We start from the raw sequence: 15,427 nt of genomic DNA, 5'->3' as shown, positions 1-15,427 counted from the left end.
CGGTGGGAAGGTAAACGGCGTTTCCGTGCGCTGCTCTGGTTCACCAGAAGCGGCTTAGTCATGCTGGCCACATGGCCCGGAAGCTGTACGCCGGCTCCCTCAGTCAATAAAGCGAGATGAGTGCCGCAACCCCAGAGTCGGCCACGACTGGACCTAATGGTCAGGGGTCCCTTTACCTTTACCTTTAAGCCTTTAGGAAAGACATGTAAAATGGTGCACATAATTGCATGCTTGAGTGAAGATGAAGGAGAAATTGTCCTACTCCAGCCACTGCCTTCTCAGTTACTGTGCTTAATCACAAGGTGTGTTTGGGTCTTTGTAGGATATAGTTAAGTATCTAGTGAAGGTGGTCTTCAGAGCAACATTTTAGGGTTGCTATAGCAGGTTCTCAGATACCTGGTAACTTCTCATGGTCACCTCTCACTGAGCCAGGTCTTCAGACCTCCTTTACCCTGAGCCTAAGAAAGGAAACATGCACACATATAAAATTATTACCTTCCCTGCTTTCCTGATCAGAAGACGACTTTCTCGTCAACATTCTTGAGAGGTGGGTGACGGATGCTTTTACCTTCTTCTTTAGACTTTGCTCTACCAACTCCACGGACTGAGATCTGACAAAGGGCTTGAAGAGCCCCACTTTGTCTTGTAAAGAGCTCCTCCGCTGTTTGGCTGGGTCTTCCAGGAGACCATAGATTTGTTGAGACCCAGACGGTATGTTACCTTCTGAATCAGACCTATTTCCTAGCCGGGGTGCTTTGGCTTCTTTTGGCTCTATGTCCAAATCAGGTGGAGTTTTCTCTTCATCTCTGGGAGCTTCCTGTACAGCCTCACCTTTCAAGTTATCATCCCTGGCACATATTTTTTTATCCTGATGTGCATGAGATTTCAATCCCGGTAGCAACTTTGCTTTTTCGCCCATAGGCAAACATCTTTTGCTGGGTAGATTCTCGGGGGCTTTTCTGAAGCTAAGGAACTCAAATGGGAAGTACACAATGTCATAGAGTTCATACAGGTTGAGAAAGGCAGGCTCTACTTCAGAGATGTCAAATTTTGCTGTCTTGCTATCAGGACGTGGCAAGTCCTCTGAGAGATCCTGAATCTGTACTAAGCGGATTTCGCACATTTGGTCACTTCTTTGGCTGTCACAGTAATAGGAGAATCTGTCCCCAAACCCAGAACTACCAAAATGAGATACCATGGGCATTTCTGCGCCTACATAACCCATGCCTTCAAAAGGGGGAGACATCCTGGCTTTCTTGCCCATGGAAGGTAGCACACTGAAATACTCTTCTTCTCCAGGATATATAATATCTGCTTCTGAGGGATCTGCTAAGCCAATTCCCCCTTCTCTTTTTCCTCTCCGAACAAGGTATCTGGTGGCCGGTCTTACTGCTTGCTCAGGTGAGCCTGGGTAGAACACCTCCCTGGATGGAGAAATGTGTCTCCTGGATCCCTCTGGATCAGAAACAGACTCTGCTAAAGCAGTCATCTCTTTTGACAGGCAAACCATCTCATCAACTAAGTACTCCAGGGCTTCAGCCTCTGTGTCACTATAAATAGCAGGTTTCTGATGATGAACATGTCCTCTGGTTCTTCCTTGTCCAATGGAATATGGGGTTTCCTTTTGAGTAGCAGGGATTTCTCCCCCAGAGGCTGAAAACGGCACAACTCTTGCTTGGGAGAAACCTGAAACAGATGTCCCTTGGTCTTTCTGGAAAACAGACTCGTCCTCACTGGAAGCAAGTTGTGTACGATCAATGAGTTCTCGTTTTTCCGGTTCAGAGAGAGAAATTGGAATAGCTTTGCCTTGTGAAGCTGTTAAAATTTGCCTCTCTCCAGGAAAGGCATCAAGCTTTCTCTTTCCTGGGGCAAAATGTCTCTGCTGCAGGTGTTTATGGTGTTCCCCCTCATGGATCAATGCTTGGGCGGTATCTGCTTGTTGAGAAGGCTCTCTTATCTCACCAGGAGCAGGAACTGCTTTGCTGTGAATGAAGGACTTCTGGCTTTCTCCATGAGAGACTGATATAGAAGCAGGCAAAGTCTCTAAGCCAGCAGGAACATCACCTTCTCTAACAGGAACTTTCACCTCACTGTGCATGGGAGATGTTTGGTATGAATGCTTAGGCTCAGCGTTCGAAACTGGGGCAGCTTTCGCTTGAGAAATAGTTAAACTAGCTGTGCCTTTGCCCTTTAATGCAGCTGATTTCGCCTGGCTGGGTGCTGATGGTTTCTGTGGCAGAATCTGCTGCTCTTCCCCTCCAGCTGCCCGTGAGCCCGGAAGACTTGAGCTTTTACTCTCCAGGAGAACTTCTGAAGGCTTCTGATGTAAAACCAAAGAGCCTTCCACCACTGGCATAGTCTGCAGGACCCCTGGGCTTTTGCCCTTTGTCTTAACAACTTGTTGAATTTGCTGACCTTGAAGAGAAGGAACTTGAGGCAACTGGTCTCCACTTTTAAATGCCCCCTGAAGAACGGCAGGTCCTTCTTTGCCCTGGACAGAAGACAGCATTGTATCATGAGGGAGGCCTTTCCCCTTCCTGCTGTCTTGGGAGACCAGTGGGGCTGTTTCTGGTGGAGTGACTCTCAAATCTGAGCTCTCTCCTTTTGGAAGAATAGGAACCGTGTCCTTACAAAGAGGAGCTTTGAATGTCTGAGGTAATCGCCTTTCCTCACTTTCACCCTTTGGGGCTAAATCTGACTGCTGAGCAGTTAGAACCAAATCTTCCCTTCCTTGGGTAGATGTTCCCGATTTTGTCGCAAGAGGTAGTTCTGGTTTCTGAAGCAGACCCTCTCCTTTTTCAGGTGGCGGTGTTGAAATCAAAGATGAGCTGTGCCTCTCACCAAGTTGTGCAAATGGCACTTCACCCTTCACAAGTTTCTTTGAGCCTTCCTGTGCAGAAGTCTTTTCCGAGCCCTTTTCGCTGCAAGCCTCCAAAGCACTGCCCTCGGGAATTAAGTCGCTCTCTTCTTCCTCAATGTACTGCTCCTCAGCAAAGCTTGTAGCTCTCATCTTGTAGTCATCCAGGGACCGGCTTCTGCTGGAAACTTGAAAAGTAACTCGCGGCGATTTCTGTGCAGTGTCAAAAGAAGCCGATTTGGTCATCAGAGGGCCAGCTCCTCCTTCCCTGCCCCACTCGGTTTCTTCCTCCCCAGACAATCCTCCCTCTCCCAATTCGAACTGCTCTAGAAGGGGCTCACGGAGGCCACTTAAAGCTGATTTTGAATAACCGGCTTTCCTATAGGTTCTCTTTGCCCTTTCTAAATGCTTCCTGTGCTCTTTGCCTGGTGATGAAGGCACATCGGCAAGACTCTCAGAAGGCTGGCTGTAGAAAGTACTTTTTATGACACTATGTCTGGGGACGCATCCAGGGGATCTTCCTGCTTCAGTGCTTTCAATTTCCCCTTCTCCGGGTACCAGTAAACCAGCTTTATCTTGCGAAGAAGCTGTGTCAAACGTTGGTCCCCGAGGCATTAATTCTTCACTTTCTTGGCGTGTCTGATCACCCTGCTGCCTCTTCGCTGAAGCCTGTTTAGGTCTTGTAAGCAGCGGTGGCAGCGAGGATTCAGAATTCTTAGCCTCTGTTATGGACTCCTGGTATTCTGGGTAATCCGATCCCTCAACCATAGATAGGTGAAGTCCTGGCGTAGGGCCAAAGTGCCTTCTTCCTGTGGAGGCCGAAATCTCATTGTCTGAAGATGATCCACTTGTGCTCGATGAGCTGCTCTCTTCCAGGAGGTGTCGGGAGATGCCAAGAGAGGTGGTCTTTTGAGTTTTCTCCAGGATTTCCGGGATGGGTCTCATCACCAGCACAGATTTATAGCTCATAAGAGAACGCTGAGCAGTGGAATAAAACACAAGGCAAAGGGGTTAAAGCAACTGAGAGGAGAAAACCAGTTAAGGCACAACAAGAAGCTCTAATGGATGCTCAGATGTGCTTCTTGGGAAACAGAATTTCTGACCAGTGCACATTAGCCTGCAGCAGTTTTAATCATAGAATCATAGAATCATAGAGTTGGAAGAGACCACAAGGGCCATCGAGTCCAACCCCCTGCCAAGCAGGAAACACCATCAGAGCACTCCTGACATATGGTTGTCAAGCCTCTGCTTAAAGACCTCCAAAGAAGGAGACTCCACCACACTCCTTGGCAGCAAATTCCACTGTCGAACAGCTCTTACTGTCAGGAAGTTCTTTCTAATGTTTAGGTGGAATCTTCTTTCTTGTAGTTTGGATCCATTGCTCCGTGTCCGCTTCTCTGGAGCAGGAGAAAACAACCTTTCTCCCTCCTCTATGTGACATCCTTTTATATATTTGAACATGGCTATCATATCACCCCTTAACCTCCTCTTCTCCAGGCTAAACATGCCCAGCTCCCTTAGCCGTTCCTCATAAGGCATCGTTTCCAGGCCTTTGACCATGGGTTTGGTGTTTGCTTTGCAAATAAGGAAGCTATATAGTGAACCCAATGGCAATGAAAGTCTGTTATTTGCAATCTCACATTGAGCTTCTTTTACGTAAAATATTCTGTGATGACTCCCCATTTGTAGAATGCTCTCCCCCTAGAACGCTCACCTGGCAACTTCATTACATATATTTAGGAGCCAGGAGAAAACGTTTCTCTTTAACCTAGCCTTTGGCTGATTAACATTCCATGTCCTTTTAAATGTGTTTGTGGGAGGAAGGCTATTGCTTTGTTTTTGTCTTGTTTTTATTACATATTTTGTGTTCTCATTTTATATTTTTATGTTGTGAACCACCCTGTGATCTCTGGATTTTTATGTGAACCACCCTGTGATCTCTGGATGAAGAGCGGTATACAAATATAAAATAATAATAATGTGTTTTTAGGTGTGCAGCTAACATTTTTTAACATGTACTGCTAAAGTTGTAATGTGTAAATATGACAAATGGGCAGTTGAAAACACATACTGTAGATTCCGGCGTATTAGGCAACTGGCGGTATAAGATGACCCCCCAAATTGGCAGCTGCCAACTTGGGGGTTCATCTTATATGCTTCGGCAGCTTCGCTGGGCAGCGGCAGTGGGCAGCGGGCTCCACGCCAGGAGGAAGCTGCCTGGCAAAACTGCCCAGTGATGCTAAGACGGCTTCGCTGGGCGGCTTCCTCCCGGTGCGGAGCGGAGCCCGCTGCCCAATGCAGCCATACCCGGCGTATAAGACGACCCCCGACTTTTTAACCTCTTACCATATCTATGGTATGTTAGAGAGCAAAACAGACCTCCTGAACCGCAGGTTCTGCAATTCTCTAGAAACTGAACAAGGAACAAAAACATGTTGAAGCACAGTCCAGTGGCTGAGCTGGTTACCTACTAACCTGCCATTTGCTTCGGGACACAAAAAATTTGAGCTGCTTTGTATCTATGAAGTGAGCTTCTTCTAGCGGGAGGTTATGCTGTAAAGGAGGAGGAAAGGAATAAATTAACATAAATATAAACAGTAAAATGTCAATTTAAAAAGAATCTGGCATCACGTGTTTCAGAAAAGGGACTTTCATTTGCCAGAAAACACTAGCACTGATGGTTAAGGGTCCATCTATTGAATGGGGGAACTTATGAGGGCTTACCATAAACCATGTGTGTGAGAGACACTCCATAGCACTAGGCCTTGCCCTGGGAAGAGAGAAAAACAGGTTTCAGCTTGTGTGTCATGGTATGGTCCTGTCTACCAACAATAGTGAAGGTGACCTGGAAACTACAACTAATCCAGACTGGTGACTGGGAGCGGCAGCCGAGACCATATAACACCAGTCTTGAAAGGCCCACACTGGCTCCCAGTACGTTTCCGAGCACAATTCAAAGTGTTGGTGTTGACCTTTAAAGCCCTAAATGGCCTCGGTCCAGTATACCTGAAGGAGCGTCTCCACCTCCATCGTTCTGCCCGGACACTGAGGTCCAGCTCCGAGGGCCTTCTGGCGGTTCCCTCACTACGAGAAGCCAAGTTACAGGGAACCAGGCAGAGGGCCTTCTCAGTAGTGGCACCCACCCTGTGGAACACCCTCGCACTAGATGTCAAAGAGAAAAATAACTACCAAACTTTTAGAAGACATCTGAAGGCAGCCCTGTTTAGGGAAGCTTTTAATGTTTAATAGGTTATTGTATTTTAGTGTTTTGTTGGAAGCCGCCCAGAGTGGCTGGGGAAACCCAGCCAGATGGGCGAGGAATTAATAAATAATAAATAATAAATAATAAATAATAAATAATAAATAATAAATAATAAATAATAAATAATAAATAATAAATAATAAATAATTATTATTATCATCATCAGCCAAGAATCCTGGTTTGCTTAGATGAATTGTTCTACTGTGGCAGCTGGTAAGCCTAACTGTGCTACTCTGCAGCTACTTCTTGTGCCTGAATGGCTATGATTCTAAGAGCTGGAGAACTGACACCCCCCCATTGAATTAAAATTTAAATTAAAAAGAATACTCACTCTGGAGACGGTTGCAGTATCGTTCTGATAAAATCCTGTGCTTCTTTGCTCAGATGCACAAAATCAGGAATATCCCATGAAACTGTTCCATTCTGAATATTTAGGAGGGTTGCTCTGTCGTTTTCCCCAGCAAACGGAGACTTGCATGTCAAGCTAATTGTTTGAAATGAAATACAAACATTTTAAACATTGATCCCCACCTTACAGGTAATAACAATGGAGGGGAAACAGTACAGCCCTGATCCACAGATCTGTACATGTATGTATCACCCTTGTATTTAATCCCCTTTGCGGTTAAAACTCAAACTTCCTTGATGAACTAGAAACACTCTGGGACCTTCGTTGACCTTAGAATTCATTTATGTTCACAGTGGCCAGATAGGACACAGGTCATTCCACATCACATCAACGCAAAAAGCAAGGGTTTCGTCACCCACCATCTCAGATTTTGATGAAACTTGGTGTACACCCTTCCCTTGTGGTTGAAAGAAACTCCCTTAAATTTCCGTCCTCTATCTCAAACGGTTTTAATTTTATAGCACTTCAAAGTTTCGTGAAATCTGGGTTTCTGTCCTCAGCCTTGTGTACATTCCTCCCCCCCCCCCCATAACCAATGATCAGATCTCTTTGAAATTTTACACAGAGCTCAATAACATGATGACGATTTCTGCTGGCCTAGCCGTGATGATTCTTGCGCAATACCATTTCCTCATATGCTTGGTATTGTACAACTCCCACAGACAATAACTGGCAGAAGATACGTCTTCCCCAACAAGTGTATGGCGTTGATGGAAGAAAAAATGAAAAACTTACAGGTGATATTGAGGCTACACCTGTAGACCCTAAATGGCCTTGGTCCTGTATACCTGAAGGAGCGTCTCCACCCCCATTGTTCAGCCCGGACACTGAGATCCAGCGCCGAGGGCCTTCTGGTGGTTCCCTCAATGCGAGAAGTAAGGTTACAGGGAACCAGGCAGAGGGCCTTCTCGGTAGTGGCGCCTGCCCTGTGGAACGCCCTCCCAGCAGATGTCAAAGCAATAAACAACTATTTTGCTTTTAAAAGACAACTGAAGGCAGCCCTCTTTAGGGAAGTTTTTAATGTTTGATGCTGTACTGTTTTTAATGTTCAGTTGGAAGTCGCCCAGAGTGGCTGGGGAAACCCAGCCTGAGGGGCGGGGTATAAATAATAAATTATTATAATTATAGGGGGTTTCTTTCTACCATAAGGGAAGGGTGTACACCAAGTTTCATCAAAATCCAAGATGGTGGGTGACATGACCACGTTGAACTGACATGGAATGACTCACATAACCACAGGTTAGGTACCAATAAACCATCCAAGTATGATGTTGCTCGCATAGTATAGGACTCAATTCTGGGTCACTTATTTTCAGCATAAAAGTATTCAGAATTTTTAGCCAGCTTTTCAATTCCCAACTACTTATTTATAAATAAAGAAAATAAATAGAAACAAAAATTTGAAGATAAGTGTCATTTCCACGGCTTTAAGTTCCAGCTTGCCGATCGAAAGGTCGGCGGTTCGAATCCCCGTGGTGGGGTGCGCTCCCGTTGCTCGGTCCCAGCGCCTGCCAACCTAGCAGTTCGAAAGCACCTCCGGGTGCAAGTAGATAAATAGGGACCGCTTACTGGCGGGAAGGTAAACGGCGTTCCGTGTGCTGCACTGGCTCGCCAGATGCAGCTTTGTCACGCTGGCCACGTGACCCGGAAGTGTCTCCGGACAGCGCTGCCCCTGGCCTCTTAAGTGAGATGGGCGCACAACCCCAGAGTCTGTCAAGACTGGCCCGTACGGGCAGGGGTACCTTTACCTTTTAAGTTCCAGCTAATCACAATGACTTAATTTTCACCCACCTTCCAATATCAGATTGTATGTTTAGTTCTGAAGTAATTAATTTTTGCAATATTGCTTGTGTCCAGACACCAGTTTTGTTCCAAGATACCTGACTAGGTTACTAGATGAATTTATACTAAAATTCAATTCTATATTCTTTTAATAAAGAAGATCACTTAATGGTAACAAGCTCTGACTTTGGCCAATTTATTTTCTATTCTGACATAAGACCATATTTTTCTATACTATAAAGTGACAAAGATGTATTTGCATATAATGCTATTTTAATTTGAAGTGCTTACCTTAAATAGCAAATAACACCAACAGGCCTGAAAGGGGGGGAAAGGTGTGTATCAGCAAAAGATTTTAATTTGCATAAAATATGTGTCAACAATTTCATTATGTTAATGTGGTGATCATCTAAATGACCATCTGGGTTGATCCTGCAGCAATCATATTAATGGTTGACCTAACAACAACTATGTCACGATCTTAGAACTTTCTTGATAACATATCCAATGCAAATTGCTTGAGCCAATTATTTGGGATGCAACCATGAATGCAATGTAGGTACAGAAACAGCTTGGCAAGCCCTACAGAAGCCCTTTAAGGGATTCAAATAGTATATTATTGAGATGAGGCTGGCATATTAAGAACGGTGTTGTTTGACATGGGTGGGCGGTTTCACAGCGAAATCCTTATTTTGCTTATTTTGGAGGGTGGGTGGACTCTAGCCCCCTGGTCACTCTGATTGCCTCTTTCTTCAGTTTTCCCACTTCTGCACGTGCTTCCTGGATGCAGAAACCAGACATGTGGACAATATTCTCAGGAAACACTGCCCTGAACAGGCCCTGCTTGCCCTTCCATGGTGAGCAGTACAGTGGTACCTCAGGTTAAGAACTTAATTCGTTCCAGAGGTTCGTTCTTAACCTGAAACTGTTCTTAACCTGAGGTACCACTTTAGCTAATGGGGCCTCCCACTGCCGCCGCACGATTTGAGTTCTCATCCTGAAGCAAAGTTCTTAATCCGAGGTACTATTTATGGGTTAGTGAAGTCTGTAACCTGAAACATCTGTAACCTGAAGCGTCTGTAACCTGAAGCCTCTGTAACCTGAGGTACCACTATACAGGAAACTTTGCCCTCCATCTAGATTAGCCTTGTTTGCCCTCAGTGACATCAACATGTGGCCCAGTCTACAAAGCCCCATCACATCTCCCCAGGCCCCAACTCCGGCTGGCTAGGAGCATGAACTGAAGGGGACGGAACACTTAAGCAAGGAGACTTAAATGTCACTGAAATAGCAACAGATTCAGTCATGAAAAATGTTGGATGCTTTCTGGCATAGGATTTTTGCAGGGAATACTCTGGACTCCATCGAGGAACTACTTTCACCTGGTTGTCATTCAGTGGTTGAATTATGGTGCTGGAGGAGACTCTTGAGAGTCCCATGGACTGCAAGAAGATCAAACCTCTCCATTCTGAAGGAAATCAGCCCTGAGTGCTCACTGGAAGGACAGATCCTGAAGCTGAGGCTCCAGTACTTTGGCCACCTCATGAGAAGAGAAGACTCCCTGGAGGAGACCCTGATGTTGGGAAAGATGGAGGGCACAAGGAGAAGGGGGTGACAGAGGACGAGATGGTTGGATAGTGTTTTCGAGGTTACCAGCATGAGTTTGACCAAACTGCGGGAGGCAGTGGAGGACAGAGGTGCCTGGCATTCTCTGGTCCATGGGGTCACGAAGAGTCGGACACGACTAAATGACTAAACAACAACAACAACATTCAGTGGAGCCCTAAGGAGCCTTCACAGACTGACAGCACCCTGTTCTTCTACCCCACTGTGCCAGTCCTAGTAGCCAGGAGAAGCCCAAGGGTCAACTGAGGCCTGCTCTGTCATACAGAAGAACCCATGCCCTTAACCTAAGCCAGACAGCCCTTTTCCCTTTGGGATTCAAAGTTTGCCGGTCTCTTGTGCCCTACCTCCTGTGCTGTCTCTTGTCCAAGGTGTCTTATTCTAACAAACCATCCTCACCCAGCAGAAACAAAATGTAGAAGCAGAACGAGCCCCACCCCTACAATCTGCCCAATAACAGCCAGGGTCCTTAGACAGCTCCACCCTCCTCTGCCCGCCACCAGCACAGCCAAGCACTGGGAGTTTCAGGCAAATCAATCAGCCTGGTTGTTACAAATCAGACATGTTTAGTCATTTAGTCGTGTCCGACTCTTCGTGACGCCCTGGACCAGAGCACGCCAGGCACTCCTGTCTTCCACTGCCTCCCGCAGTTTGGTCAGACTCATGCTGGTAGCTTCGAGAACACTGTCCCACCATCTCGTCCTCTGTCGTCCCCTTCTCCTTGTGCCCTCCATCTTTCCCAACATCAGGGTCTTTTCCAGGGAGTCTTCTCTTCTCATGAGGTGGCCCAAGTATTGGAGCCTCAGCTTCAGGATCTGTCCTTCCAGTGAGCACTCAGGGCTGATTTCCTTCAGAATGGAGAGGTTTGATCTTCTTGCAGTCCATGGGACTCTCAAGAGTCTCCTCCAGCACCATAATTCAAAAGCATCAATTCTTCGGTGATCAGCCTTCTTTATGGTCCAGCTTTCACTTCCATACATCACTACTGGGAAAACCACAGCTTTAACTATACGGGCGTTTGTCTGCAAGGTGAAGTCTCTGCTTTTTAAGATGCTGTCTAGGTTTGTCATTGCTTTTCTCCCAAGAAGCAGGCGTCTTTTAATTTCGTGGCTGCTATCACCATCTGCAGTGATCATGGAGCCCAAGAAAGTAAAATCTCTCACTGCCTCCATTTCTTCCCCTTCTATTTGCCAGGAGGTGGTGGGCCCAGTGGCCAGGATGTTAGTTTTTTAGATGTTGAGCTTCAGACCATATTTTGCGCTCTCCTCTTTCACCCTCATTAAAAGGTTATTTAATTCCTCCTCACTTTCTGCCATCAAAGTTGTGTCATCTGCATATCTGAGGTTGTTGATATTTCTTCCGGCAATAAACTAGAACAGCCATTTAGTTGTCTCAGCTCTGCCCCATGAGGCAAGAGACAGGACCTAATCTTTTTACCTCAAAGGAGCATATACAAGTGAGGAGAGCTGAGCTTTCTCTGTTCCTCTGCCTTCCTCTGTGCATTTAGTCACTCTCCTGGTACTGGAGCCAGGCTAGAAGAAAAAGTGCCTGAGGTGCCTGAGTGTGAGGTGGGAGAAAGTTCAGTTCTCCTCATCCACACAAGCCTCTTTGGGGAAGGGGTGATAGCTAGATATAACTAGATAGTGCAGCAATCTGAACATTTGACAGCGCTAGAAAAATGCTCAATGGCTGCTAGTCATTCCACTACCTCCAGTTTGTTTTCCAACTGCCTTAGAGCCCTACATACATTTCCATTTAAAAGCAAGCAAGCAAGCAAACAAACAAACAAACAGCCCAAGAGGAAAATATATTTTACCAGATGTCGGATGCTGTCGATACGGGTGACTGGGAGAGAATTTCAGGTGAGACAAATTCCGGAGACCCATATTTACTGTACTGAGGCTCAGATGGGTTTATCTTTTGAGCGAATCCAAAATCGCAGATCTTAATGTCATCTCTGTCATCATAAACCATCAAGATGTTTGAAGGCTGTTGAAGCAGAGAGAAGAGTGCTTTATGCAGAGGAGTCTAGGAGATACCACCCGTCAAACAAGCAAGGATCCTCTCTCTTGTAGTATCAACCCATACTTGAAAGAGCACCCCAAATGACTTCCTGTTCAGACCCTAGTCTTCAGCTGAGTGGGGCCCCACCCTGCTTAAGATAAGCCAATGGCCCTGCCCAGCTCCAGGAATTCTGAGGTTTCAACAGGCCTCCAGGAGTAAGCCCCCCAACAATGACAGAGTGGTATCTCAGGTAGCATGGGGTGAGGCTCTGTGTGTGTTTCATGTGAGTCTTAGCGGTGTGTAGTCCAGGGAATCTGAAACTATTGGCTGAACCTCAGGAATGTAAGGAAGAAGGGGGTGGAGAGGCCCTGCACTCCTGGGATCTCTCTCATAGGAATATGGGAATATGCCTTATACTGAAGCTCAGGTCGTTGGTCCATCTAGCAGATAATCAACTGCATGGATTGGCAGCAGCTCTCCAGAATTTCATTCTTCTGCAGTCCTCCCTTGAGATGCCTGTTGAGATTAGCAGGATGGTGGGTAAGTCTGCAGGCTTCAACAGGCTGATGCAATACTCTGTGAAGTTGCTGGGTCAGAGTGACTCAGCAGGAATGTGATTGGCTATCACCTGTTTTAAAAGGAAAGCCTGTTCATCAGTAATGGTGGTTGTGGGGTGGTTGTGCTATGGTGTGGTGGTGCTGTGGTGGAGAGTATTCGTTTGCCTTAAGGAGCAGGTACTCTGTATGGACTGTTTTTGTAAATACTTGTATATAGCTCACATTAAAAAGACTGCACTGAAAAGAAACCTGGGACTCTGAGCGTTTCGCTAAAAAGCGCCACGAGGAATTCGCGACAATGCCAGGGTTTGAATCTGAGACCTTTTGCATGAAAAGCGGGTGTCTTCTCACTGAATTACGGTCCTTCTCCTCCCTGCCTACCCTTCAGGCCCTTGGCAGAACCCAGGGACTTTATCCTGCCTTTGCAGCTTCTGGGAAAATATCAAACCCAAATGCTTGTTTTTCAGCAGGAATCTACAGGTGAAACTCGGAAAATTAGAATATCATGGAAAAGTTCATTTATTTCAGTAATTCAACATAAAAGGTGAAACTAACATATAGACTCATGACATGCAAAGCGAGATATGTCAAGCCTTTATTTGTTATAATTGTGATATTATAGCGTACAGCTGATGAAAACCCCAAATTAACAATCTCAGAAAATTTGAATATTAAATGAAATCGGCAAAACAAGGACTGCAAATAGAGCAATACTGGACCTCTGAGAAGTAGAAGCATGTTTCACCTGTATACTCAGAGCAGAGAATCCCCACACAGGTAAAAAAAAACCAATAACCAAACTTGGCTTCATAGAAAACTTCCCAGATTCTCCGAAGCAATTCATAAATGACGCAGCGAACCGAACATGCAACTCTTTTTAAACGTTACCTTAATATCCAAATGAAGCACTTTGTTCTTATGGAGATATTCAATCCCTTCTAAAAGTTGTCTGAAGTAGAACTTGACCTGTAAGTGGGAGAGAGGGGAAAATATAAGGTTATCAGTGGATTTATCTAGATGCCACAAGTATATCTCTGATTGCAGAACTGTTGTGGGATGCGACAATAGTATCTTGACTAAAATCCCTACATCCTTCCCAAAAGAAACACAAAAGAAGGAGCTTCACCTCTGCTTCGGTCACCACATTCTTCCTGAACAACCGGTCCAGAAGTTCTTCATTGGAGCATCTAACACACTAAGGAACACAACATCCTTTTTGTTATGGAGCAATAAAAAGCAACTGATCAATTATTCTCTGGCCCCAAGCATCTCTTGAGTTCCAGTGCAAATATACTTACTGAATTTTGCGTGTGTGTGTGTGTGTGAGAGAGAGAGAGAGAGAGAGGTGTCAATGGATTTATTATGTTATTAACCCACAAATAATGTGTAGCTGATAACAGAACAATTCTAGAAATAATTAGTGGGTGGGAATTAATCATAATTATAATCGTAATAATTTATTTTTTGTGCCCCACCCATCTGACTGGGTTGCCCCAGCCAACAGAATAAACGGAAACACAACAACAAAAACAACAGAACAGAACGTGATACATTAAAAGTGTACAGAACTGCTTCTAGATGTCTATGGAAGGTGTCATATAATTATTTATCTCTTTGACATCTGACAGGAGCGCATTCCACAGGGCAGGCGCCACTACTGAGAAGGCCCTCTGCCTGGTTCCCTGTAGTTTCACTTCTCGCAGTGAGGGAACCGCCAGAAGGCCCTCGGAGCTGGACCTCAGTGTCCAGGCAGAACGATAGGGGTGGAGATGCTCCTTCAGGTATAGAGGGCCGAAGCCATTAAGGACTTTAAAGGTCAACACCAACACGTTGAATTGTGCTTGGAAATGTACTGGGAGCCAAATTGTTTATTGTTAGAGTATTGCTAAGGTTGTTTTACTGTTTATGAGGCTGATGTGTTTTTTCGTTCTTCCATAAGTTTTATGTTATATGAAATAATATATGACTCTCATCTTTTTTCTGTGGCACCGTGTATGTGCAGACCACATGTGCTGACCAGGCCTCCCAACCCAGCCACTGCAGGATTGTGACGGGGGACGGTGCCTGGCCACAATGCCATCTACCCAAATAAAGACACCTCAGAGCCAGTGTGGTGTAGTGGTTAAGAGCGGTAGACTCCTAATCTGGTGAACCGGGTTCGCTTCCCCGCTCCTCCACATGCAGCTGCTGGGTGACCTTGGGCTAGTCACACATCTCTGAAGTCTCTCAGCCCCACTCACCTCACAGAGTGTTTGTTGTGGGGGAGGAAGGGAAAGGAGAATGTTAGCCGCTTTGAGACTCCTTCAAGTAGTGATAAAGCGGGATATCAAATCCAAACTCTTCTTCTTCTTCAGAGGGAGTATGAAATGTAATGTGAAGCCTCAAAATTACAACTTAGCACAGAGTTCTGTTCTGTCATCTCTAGCTTGAACTGGAATAGGGTTTTTTTTAAAAACAAACAAACCACAATACATATCAATGCTGGAAGTTTACATTATCTGCTACACATTATTTGTGAATGTTCACTGCAAATAGCATAACTGCCACTGTCTGTACTTCCTGCATTTCATTTCCCTTTGACACCAACACATGTGCGAATAGTACCATAAAATGTGATGCAAAGGATTTTTCCATAATAAATGTATTAGTTTTTAAGGCGCCTTGCTTAAAAATAATTACCGTAATTAATTAACAATGCCAAAAAACAAGTAAACAACGCCAAAGCATATTTGGCAATGACACAAATATTGTGTGCATTTTTTGTTTTGATTCCTGGTTTGACGTTCAGGTTCATTACACTGTCTTCAAAGCCTGCACCAGTGCTGAACACCAGCTCTCTTCATCATCTTACACAACTGCAAGCAGAGTTAACATACATTCCCCCTCCAGGATTCAGCAAAGAGAGAGAGAGAGAGAAAAGGATACAGCTCCAA

General features: G+C 45.3%; 1 protein-coding gene across 1 annotated transcript in view; it reads right to left on the bottom strand.

Annotated features, from left to right (window-relative positions):
• The window catches only part of LOC128398377 (obscurin-like), a 53,257-nt gene that overhangs the window by 28,044 nt on the left and 9,786 nt on the right, over positions 1 to 15,427 (bottom strand). The window contains exons 3-4 of the mRNA XM_053359385.1: positions 13,383 to 13,460; positions 496 to 3,835 (exon numbers count right to left, since the gene is read on the bottom strand). Coding sequence (XP_053215360.1) covers positions 496 to 3,835; positions 13,383 to 13,460 — 3,418 coding nt within the window. The remainder of the gene's footprint in view (positions 1 to 495; positions 3,836 to 13,382; positions 13,461 to 15,427) is intronic.

Source organism: Podarcis raffonei, chromosome 12 (genome assembly GCF_027172205.1).
Source record: "Podarcis raffonei isolate rPodRaf1 chromosome 12, rPodRaf1.pri, whole genome shotgun sequence".
Lineage (NCBI taxonomy): Eukaryota > Metazoa > Chordata > Lepidosauria > Squamata > Lacertidae > Podarcis > Podarcis raffonei.
The sequence above is the reverse complement of the archived record's forward strand: the minus strand, read 5'-3'. Positions and strand labels throughout refer to the sequence as shown.